Here is a 10,965-nt window from a genome sequence, read left to right as displayed (position 1 = left end):
TTTTTGAACTTATTAAAATTCTGAATCTAAAATAAAACTTCTATATACAGTTGGTCTCCTATACAGTTTTTCCAACTTTTACACTTTCCAACTTGAAAATAGTAGTAGAAAAATTCAAATATTGGTTATGTTGTAGGATGAAATAGTGTCATCCATGATGGAATCGTCCTGAATATTCCCTAAAGAAAATCGCAAGAGATGGACCGAATCATTGTTGCAAAGTGAAATTCAAATCGAGGATGCACACAAGAAAGATGAAAAAGTATAATTTAATTAGATATAGTTCTACATGAGTTTATAGTTACTTTAATTTTTTCTGGAGTATATTTTTATTTAAGTTTTCTGTCGTGTTGATAGAAGTAAGAATAGTCCAATATGTTGAATGACCTATTCTACTAATTCAAGGAGCCAACAAATAAGGTACGGGAAGGATCTCTCACTTCTAAGAGAAAGATTACATTCAAATCTATCTCTCCTAGAAGAGTTGCTAGAGGATTACAAATACAGAATAAAAATGAAATACTGAATGTAATTTATCATATACATATATCAATAGAATATGGGTATATTTTTGTAATTTAATTTAAGAGACTATATTTACTCAAATTATTGTGGTAATCAATCAAAATATTTTAATCTTATATATTAAGTAGTTATGAAAGAGTCATAGGTTGAGTTAAGAACTAAGCTGATAATTAGAATTTTATAAAATCAATATGATTTAATGTACTCAAATAAACTAAATCGCATTTTGACATGATATTAAAAATCAATTTAAAAATAAAAATGTTGAACTTATTTGAATTTGAGATGAGAAATCTTTTTATATTAGGATGAGAAAAGTTTAAATTAAGGATTTTCAAGCAACTCATTAGAATTTTAGAAATATAATAAATTTTTAGTTATAGGTAATTTTAATAAGGATTGAATTATTACATTAAAAATAACATAGGGAGAAAATCTAATTTTTAATTGTATGTACTACTAAATAATCATTAAATTAACTTTACCCGTAATTATTAATATAGGTCATGTTAATAAGAATTCAAATTATTATCAAAATATTACATTAAAAATAAAATAAAAAATTCTAATTGTACGAACTATTACAATAATTATTAAAAATAATGCTAAAAATTTCATGAAACGCTTTACTGATAATAATTATTAGTATAATATAACACGGAAAAATTATTAACTCTAAGTTATATATATTTATATTTATAAAGGTATGGACTGTTATTTTATTCCCTAGGAAAAATGCAAATATTGAAGAGAAGAAAGGATGATTTTTTTTTTTGTAATATAAGTTATTTGCTAATAATAAAAAAACAAAAATATAATAGTCTACTTAATAAGATATGATTTTAGTTATAGAAATGTTGGACAAAAAAGGATCATCCTTAAAATAATGCTAACTTCATCTGTGTTAAATACCTTCTAACTTCAAATGAAGATTATTTCCTATCACATTATTATTTTATCATTATTATAAGTCAAAACGAATCATTATCTCACATTGGACTATTTCTAAATAAATATATTTTACAAATGAACTACTTTATTTGTTTTATCACAAGTTACAAGTAGAAAGGAAATGATGATGATGAACAAATAACAAATGAGTTAGAAAAATAATCAATAAAACTTTAACTATTCGCTCAGTCAAAAAAGTAGTTGTATTGAGGTTAAGCCAAGTGGTAACCTAATAAATAAAAACATAAGTTAATAGAAAGCCACAGAGCAATTTTGACAATATCTATAAGGTTATGTAATAAAAATTAATTTGAATTGAAGGATAATTTTTTGAATCTATTGATATAGTTTTTGAATTTGATTGAAATACAATTTTTCTTAATAAAAATATGGATAGTAATTTTCTACCGCATTATTCTTTTATCATCATTTAAGTTAAAATTATTATAATCTCATATGGGACTATTTCTAAGTAAACATGTATTTACAAATGAATCTATGATTTTCACCATGAAGGGATTAAATATTGTAATGACAATGAAAGATAAATAACAAATAAAGCTAGATAATTAGTAAATAAAGAATTTTTTTTGATTCATTTACTTATAACGTATTCTTATTCGTTTTGGATCATGTTATATTTTCATATTATTTGTAGCACAACGTATATAATTACAATATTTAAGTAACATTCAAAAGTTATTCCATAATTATATAATTCGTTTAATTTAATTATATTGAACTTTTACTATTGAATAAATAAGACGATAAAAATAATTTAGTTAAAACACATAATCTAACATTCTCAAATAAATTAGATTATACTCTAATCTATCTAATATTCTTTGATAATATCCGCGCATCGCACGGGTACTAATACTAGTAGTTACATAATAATATCACACGCTCATGGTAACTAACAGATGCAATTTGGTAGTTACAAATAATAGAATTCAAGGCCTCAACCTTGATACGAAAATTACATGGCGCATGCGACATATCTATCACATGTTCATAGCGGTATATCAACAATAGACGGGGTTCAATAGCTCCAATCATCACATCTCCTCGTGAATTAATAAACCAACTACATGTTGTGCGAAATAGAAGTTGGAACCTGCTGTAAGAGCTGCATCAGCGGCCAGAAGATATCCAGTCTATGGCAGCTTCCTGAGGCCTGTAAGCAAGTATAAAAAAATATTTCGGTACACGTATACTGCCATTTCCCTGATCTTGTTAATCAGGTTCGAAAATTAACTACAATGGAGTAAATGAGTGTTGCTTATCCATTCCGAAAATGGAGTTAAGTTGTGAAAGGTAAAATCTATGAACAGACCGATTACCTCAACGATGAAGTGAGCCCAGGTGCTCTCTGGACGCTTTTCCATCACACCCTTCAAAATCGTCAGCTCCAAACGGTGAATAACATCAGCGATTTCTAAGAAGCGTCCATGGTCGTCACACACCATCTGTTTGAAACTTTATGTCAAATTTCATAATATGGATGTCAAGAATACTGATATCTCAGATTCGCTTTGGGGTCCCATATCAGGAGATTCTTTTAGAAGCCGAAAAGTAAAATGAAACTAGGACTAGTGAAGAAGCCATATGATATACCTCTATAAGCATGTGTCCAGGGTACTCCAAATCTTTGACAATTATAGGGCATATCTGGTCCTCACTTCCCAATTCTAGAGCCCAACTTGTGCCTCGTTGATCACTAGTTTTTAATTCAGGTGATTGGAGGCTCTTGTCTGGGTCTACCTGCCGTGCATTTATGGATCAATGAAATTAAGACCTGACGAAATATTGGACCCGCAGAAAAAGAGAGTGTGGTATTGCATTCATGGCCTACTTTTTCTTATTGTTAATGGATATGAATTTATCTGACCGCATTGCATTCCTTCTTGTAGTTGCTTTCTAGTTGTTTACTCATAATAATAGCACCAGAAAGAGGGTACGGTTTTGCCATAATATTTTTAATAAAACTTCAAACAAGAAACAATTCCCAACAAAGTACATAATAAATAGATATATAAACCACGGAATGCTTACATCCTTCTGAGCCTGGCACCTTAGTTTATCAGCCTGATCAGTAACACTTCGCAGAAACAGCATGTGCTTTATGGTTTTATGCAGTAAACCATCAATGCTACACTGCAGTGGGAAAACAAAAAGTTATTTTAAGCAAAGGTACAAGGAAAGTACCCTAATAGAACTAAGGTGAAATTAGCACTTACTTTGGCGCCATTAGGGACAAGTTGTCGCAACTCCTTAAGCCGATCCTGAATTAACTGCCTATCTCGTGGTCTGGGTCTATGACTATCACCAGACCGCCCCCTTTTCTTGTTGTTATTAGATATTTTTGACTCCTTACGACAACTCAGAGAGCTAAAGACCTTCGACTGATGCTGCCCCTCATTAAATGCATTGACAACACAACCAAATGAAGAAGCAGAAGGCGAACAGTTAGTCAAAGCATATCTATCTGCCCCAGCAGAAGCTGATGTAAGAGTTCTCCATGTAACTGTGTTGTCTCCAACCAAAGCACTTTCTGTAGATTGATTTTCCCTTTTGGAGAAAGGAACATGTTTTCCTAATGGCATGTTTAGCGATTCCAGACAAGTCATTTTGTTGAGTGAACTGGCAACTACAGCTTCCAGAAGATTCTCTGCATTATCTTCTTTCAGAAGCCATCCATTAGATTCCCCAAAAGATGGCTCAATATTAAACATAGGATCAGCAGTATAGGTGGATTTGCTAGCAGTATTCTCGCTAAAGCCAGACAAGTTGTGAATTGTACTTCCAAGGGCTTTGTAAAGTTCGCATTCTGTTGGGTTTCCAAGAATAGTGTCACTGCAATCCATTCCAAGAGATTGTGGATCTAGCACGTCTCCGTCAAAGTAAAAATCTACCTCATTGGAAACATTAACTCCACCGACAACATTGCAGCTAGAGTAAGAAAAGGTATCTACATCTTTTGCATGGCAAGAAGATCTATCCAAGCTGCTTTCTGTTATCCCTGATTTATTATCATCAGAATATTCATGATTGAGCTGCATCACTAGATTAATCATGTCTGCATGTTGCATTTCAATTTTGCTTTCATTTGCATTTTCTAGGACATTTGGCACGTTTTCATCGAACTTACCAATTTTGCTTTCATTGGCATTCTCGAGGACATTTTGCATGTTTTGTCCAGATAATTGAAAGGGATGTTGAACCTCAATTAATGAAGTCATCGGAAATGCAGTTGATAACTTGTGATCTTTCAGAATTGCTATATCAGCAGCTAAATCATCTTCATTAACCTTATTTGTGGTAGTTGCAGATAGTATATTCAAACTCTCTGAGAGAGTAGACTGTAGAAGAAATTCACAGTTTCCTCCACCAGGTAAAAAGTTCTCAACAAATTTGAAATGGGCATCAAGTTCTTCAGCTAGATTGGTAACCATCTCCGCGTTTTCAGCTACCTGATTTTTTGAAAGAAATATAGTATCGTGTGAATGACCATAAGAAGATACCACAACATGTAAGCACATATACAATGCAAGGGAAAGAAAAAGTAAATGAGGCATCATGTAGTTCTATGGCCACCCCAAAGCTTAGAAATCACGATGAAATATTATGCTAAAGTTACATATGCTGCTTAAGTTTCCATTAGATAAGTATCAGACAACTTCAAAAATCACATTGGCATTTGGCAGAAACAGATCCAATGACGTCCTGCAATATTGAAAATATTGTGATATCAAAAATGACATACCGTTTCCATTGAACCTAGTTGCAGAACACCGTGAGGAATACAAGGTACCAGCAATATAGTCTGAAAAAGAAAGATATGTTAATGATTAATTTAAGGAATACTGTAAACACAAAAGATGAATAAAACCGCCTCAAATTTAAGCATGCTAAATAAATTCACCTTAATGCCAGCAACAAACTGAAGCAGCCACTCATCTGGACACTGCAACAAATTTCAATCAATCAATTTATCAACTATGCTTCAATCCAAGAAGTAGAATTTGAGAAATTAGTTATCCATAAGTTTTAAAAATCACTTTGTTCTACATTAACAGGAGAGCTCCAAATTAGTTATCCACAACTACCATTGAAGAAGAAAGGTTATGCAAAGAGATCAAAAAAGGGTAGCCCGGTGCACGAAGCATCCCGCAAGTTTCCGGGAAGGGCCGCACCCCAAGGTAGTGTGATTTAGGCAGCCTACCCTACTGCAAGCATAAATGGCTGATTCCATCGCTCGAACCCATGATCTATAGGTCACATGGAGGCTTTATCCAGTACTATAAAAAGAATGGAAAACTTTATCCGGCTAATTGGGTTGGTTATGGTGGGGGTTGTGGGGGGGGGGGGAGGCAGAAAATTAACAGCATTTCATAAAGCTACATCAATTTTGGCCTCATTAACAGAGTGTTTAAGTGTAACATGGGCTCCTCTCAACTGAGAAAAGGACAAAAAGGTTAATCAATGAACTACATTGTCCAGAAGCAAAAATATCAAACTTAATATATACCTCAGAAACAGAACCAAAGCTGAGCTCTGCAGGTGCTATACTGTCGGAAGAAATCCAGCGTGGGATGCACAAAGATGCCACTTCACCAACCACCCTGTGTTTCATTTTCAACAAAAGACATATATAATAAAAACATTACAGTTGACTCTTGGTCTCATACAAGCAAAGGAGATGGACTACAAATAGTTGCTCTCAGCTTATCAGGATCATGGTCAAGTATAAAGATGATAACCATGCAATGGGGATCCAAACTTGATAATACATCTAGGAGTAAGCCAGGTAAATTATGCAAGCGGTAGCTTAAACAACCATCAAGAATAGAGAGAAAATGTTGGTTTATCATTGTAGAAATTCACAGATCGGTATAGATTTCACTCATCCAATGTGGCAGCATATCGGATCTGAAATGTGTGCGACAGTTATTTCGTAGTTATATCCACTCCGATCTTTCCATTAAACAGGCTTCAAGCACCAGAAAATTCTTGTACTGTCTATAAGAGAGAAATGGTAAACACATTTGAGATCATGGTTATTGGCTAGACCCTTCTTTCTCTTTTCCCTCCAACAAGCATGGGCTTACCTTATTTAAGATGGTGCACACTCGATAAATCACAAATGTCTTCTTAATCACAAACATTAGCAGTTTCTTAGGAGAAGCTAAGTCAGTCAATTTTTTTCCCTTTTTTTTTTAACAAGGAGCTAGTTTTCTGTGTTTATCCACTTGATAATTTATTCAACAGTATCAGTACAATACATTCAACAATTTGTGACTCCCTTTGGCATAAACTCACTTGCCATCACCAAGAAAAGCAAGATTTTGATACATTTTTGCAATCGAGAAATCTCCACTGGCACAGGTGCTATCCGAGGAAAATTAGCTGATCTAAATTTACAAATTATTATAGAGAATTCGTTGGTAGAATGGGAAGAATCGGGGACGAAGGGAAGACAAGGAATGAATGGAAAGATCGAAAAGTTTTGGAAGAAAAAGAGACTTTTGATAAGACACGTGGAATTGGCTACGCATTTTGTTCGAACAAGACAAAGAATGAAGAGCTAAAGAAACCACATTTACATGATGATGAAATGGCCAACACAACTTTATGGGATTAATCTCTTTCAGAGCAGTAGCTCCCCAAGAGAAACTTTACAGTCTTAGAGTGACACTATGAAGAACTGGAGGACAATATCTATGGCCTGAATCTTTTACCTCCAGCCCACAACATCTAGTGAAAATGTTAGCGAGCTAAAGTCAATTTTTATGAATACCTAATTACGCTACTATAACAAATTCAAGAAATAACAGAAGCCAGAAAGAGATAGAAATCAATGATCTACCCTTTTCCTGCAACGTGATAAGTACTTGACATCTCAACCAAGGCTAAGCCAATTGGATGTTCACCCAATTTTCCATTATGTGATCTTGATCCACAGTTTGGAAATAACTCATTCAAGGTTTTGTTGTAATAATTGCCTATTAGACTTCTGTAAGGTTCTCTAGCACAAGGAATGTCCAGATATCCATCTTCCCATGTCAAAATCCTGCCAAAATAAGTCGAGCCAATGTAAGTGAGCAACCAGTCTCAACCATTCAGTGCATGTACACAGATTACAAACCACCTAAGACCAAGTCCTCGGAAAAAACAAAAAGCTGCTCTAGTGAAATGCTGCTAATGCAATACATTTTTAATTCAGTTCATGGAAAAACAAGGGCAAAAGGAATTCCAACAATACGATACAAAGGGAAAACAATATGTATAAAGACAAATAAGACAAATATTAAATAAATACATAGAGATGCGCATAATGTGGACTGCAAAAGAAATAGAATGAGAGTAAGTCGTTGCAAATACAAGAAGATGGATGTCATCAAAAAGGTGTATAGCATTTGTATTTTCTTCCGTTGGAATTTCATACGATCCAAATCAAGTAAGCTGGCTAGAGAAACATAGGTTTGCCGACCAGAAAATAATTCAGATTCCTCGGAAATATAGTTCTTTTTTTTGTCTTTTTTCTGTTCTTGTTTTACTAGATAGGAAACTGAGCTGCCACACTGGAATAGGCCAAGAAACAACTTACGGAGCGTACTCGTGCTGAAGCTTCCAGAACACTGCATAGTTCCATGGAGGTTTGGAGCAGAGACTTTGCAGGAAATGCCTCAAGGAAGCTGCTCTCATTCTTCTTTATTCTAAATAATAAATCAAAAGCTCCAAAATTCAGATAATAGCAACACAATTTACCATCAAATCGCCAACTAACTTCCACGATATGATCCTCGTCCAGCCTGAACTATAAACAAACCAGCTCTGCGCTTCATTGGGGGCTCGGTTGAAGTCAAAAGCAACATATACATTCTTTTGATGATCTCTCCAACTATCAAAAAGCAAATTGATGCAAAGGGCATAACAAATGGATTTCAAGCTAGAAATTAAGAAGAAAGCATGGCTGAGAACGCGTCCATCACTTCAACACCGATAGAGAAGCAAATAATGCAGTAAATGCTGATCAAAGGACAAGAAAAGCAGAGAAGAAGCCTCAAATCCTATCCAGAGCGACTTGATGCTTCCACTAAACAATCAAGAGAGAAGCCACAACTCAAAGCCAGAGGCACAGGATAAACTGTAAGGAGAAAATTACACGATTATGACAAATCCTCCAGATAATCAAAATACAGAAAGTCAAAAAATTAAATATACAATAACAATTTTCTCTTTAGGGAGGCATAATTGGTTATATCAACTAAGGCATATCTTTTAGCAAAAAAAAAAAAAAAAAAACTAAGGCATATCTTTCTTCAGAACTATTTCTGGTCAACAACTGTGATACAGTCAATATTTCAATCTACTAGTTTGTTCTCGTTGATTTATAGAGAACAGACAAATTGTTTTGGATTGTAAAAGAATTAAGGCTGGAGGTTAAAGTGATTAATACATTTCTTCAGAAAAAGTAGATTCCAGTTTAATTGAAGATATCAAGCTTTGAAGTTGAAAGTTTGTAACAATTCTGCACCATTTTTGTGGATAAAACAAAGATATTTTATTAACAAAGCATCCAGAAGTTGTACAAAACTTAAGGAGGTAATAAATAATAAAATACAAAAACTCATGTACAATTGTACATTATTTACATCCCAATGTTACACCCAAATAAAAAAAGATTCAGAAAGGCATTTAGCTTGTTGCACATACTTTACTTTGGACTAAATAAAATAAAAATCTACCACTAAAAACCAAAGCAAAAAATTTACTCAATTTTGTCAAAAGAAATATCTTCTTCTTTTTTTAATTTCCTGGAATTTGTATCCTACTTAGACCAAGTAAAAAAACATGAAAGAATTTCTGAAGTTGTATCTTTCTCTCATTTCGTATTAAATCATTGCGACTTGATGGATATGTATAATTGTTCTAAAATTTAATACAGACTAACATGTAAAATTTAAGCTGTTGAAGAGATTGACAGCTGACTACTTTAATATGTGGCGCAATTTTTAGGCAAAAATAGAATAATTGAACATAAGTCGGAATTTGCAAATACTTCAATATTTGAATTTCATGTGAAAACATTAATATAGGATTAAGTTATATACACTTACAGCATAAAAAAATTCAATGAACTTACCCTGTGACTGTAGGTTAGTTACAATTTTTACCAGATTACAAATTAAAACTTATTAAGGGATTTACCAGTAATTACCTATAAATGACCTGATTTTGCAAATATCTTTTACAAATTGATGCTTGTAAGTGAAAATACTGGTATCTACACTTAATTATTCAACTTTCATATAACTTTTTTGAACTTCAAGTCCAAACACAACTTCATCCACAATTTTTTTTTTCAACCTCAACAACAATTATTTATTTTTTTTCAACTTCAACTCAAAATATTGTGCAAATTCCTACTTCGTTTCAATCAAAATGATAGTACACAATTGCAGCACACGAATGAAAACTTCTACTCTAACAAAATAGATATAAAAAATTTAAACAAAAGGATTTATGTATATACACTAATAGTATAACGAATTTTTTAACACTATCAGTGAATTTTAACCTATTATCGAAGGTTATTACTATTTTTTATCATATTATCAATTAATGTTTATCAGAAGATTTACTTGTTATTATACATTAAGTAGTGATCTGATTCTGTAAATACTTATCTATTTACACCGTCAGTGCATTTTTTTTAAAAAAATTTGATTATTACAAAAGGGAGAGGAATATAAGGAAGGTGAAAACTCACAAATTGTTATGATGAAAAAGGGCAGTTCTCGGCTTCAAAGGAAAGAACTTTTGTAAACTTCGAATTGTTTAGCGTCCATAACTGCAACACTTCGAATTCAATTCCTTCCGCAATTAAGAAAGTAAGGAATAAAATGAATCGATCAAAGCTTCAAGAGACGAAGAATGTTACGGAGCTCATTTTCCGGCAGTAATATTCTCACTGTTGTGCTGCACCCGAAGAATAACGAGCAGAGAGAGAAGAGAGAGACGAAGATGATGGCTTTGGGGAAAGCGTGAAATGACTTTTGAGAATTCAGAGTAAGTGAGGGTATGTATTTGGTGTATAAATAAAGGCGCTAAGAGCCCCACCCCCCACTAGTGGGTGAAAAAGATTTATCCAAACTAGTACTACTATTTAACTTTAAGCCTGTTTACAAAATTTATATATTTTTATATTTAAAAATAATTTAACTTTAAATTTTTAATTTAATTATATCACATATTTGATTAAGTAGAAAAAATTGAGGAAATAGAAAACGTTTTTTTAGAACATATGGTCTTAAATATGTCATGCATTTGTATAATTATAAAAAAATATCATCAAGTATAAAATAGGAGCTTAAAGTTAAAATATTTTTATATATAAAAATATTTAAAGTTATAATCATGGATAAAGTTTTAAAAAAATGTCTTTTAGAATTTGTGGTCTTAAATATGTTATGTATTTGTATA

At 32.7% G+C, this 10,965-nt stretch overlaps 1 protein-coding gene across 1 annotated transcript; it reads right to left on the bottom strand.

The window, feature by feature from the left end:
• Nucleotides 1-2,273: 2,273 nt before the first annotated feature.
• On the bottom strand, nt 2,274-10,558 carry LOC104233426 (transcription factor EMB1444-like). Its single transcript, XM_009786828.2, has 11 exons — nt 10,253-10,558; nt 8,087-8,626; nt 7,346-7,549; nt 6,008-6,101; nt 5,402-5,443; nt 5,243-5,302; nt 3,717-4,949; nt 3,532-3,633; nt 3,094-3,240; nt 2,820-2,945; nt 2,274-2,653 (listed from the first exon to the last, which is right to left on the bottom strand). The coding sequence occupies exons 2-11, from the start codon at nt 8,182-8,184 to the stop codon at nt 2,564-2,566; spliced, it is 2,196 nt and encodes a 731-aa protein (XP_009785130.1). The 5' UTR covers nt 8,185-8,626; nt 10,253-10,558; the 3' UTR covers nt 2,274-2,563.
• Between the last annotated feature and the right edge of the window lie 407 nt (nt 10,559-10,965).

The sequence above is a fragment of the Nicotiana sylvestris genome, chromosome 7 (assembly GCF_000393655.2).
Source record: "Nicotiana sylvestris chromosome 7, ASM39365v2, whole genome shotgun sequence".
NCBI lineage: Eukaryota > Viridiplantae > Streptophyta > Magnoliopsida > Solanales > Solanaceae > Nicotiana > Nicotiana sylvestris.
The sequence above is the reverse complement of the archived record's forward strand: the minus strand, read 5'-3'. Positions and strand labels throughout refer to the sequence as shown.

Excerpts from the sequence above, each read along its gene's own strand:
- LOC104233426 (XM_009786828.2), bottom strand. The coding sequence starts at position 8,184 with ATGAGAGCAGCTTCCTTGAGGCATTTCCTGCAAAGTCTCTGCTCCAAA. Across the intron at positions 6,102-7,345 it reads TATCACGTTGCAGGAAAAGG|GGTGGTTGGTGAAGTGGCAT; the intron begins GTAGATCATTGA and ends AATGAAACACAG. Across the intron at positions 5,444-6,007 it reads GCTTTGGTTCTGTTTCTGAG|TGTCCAGATGAGTGGCTGCT; the intron begins GTATATATTAAG and ends AATTTGTTGCAG.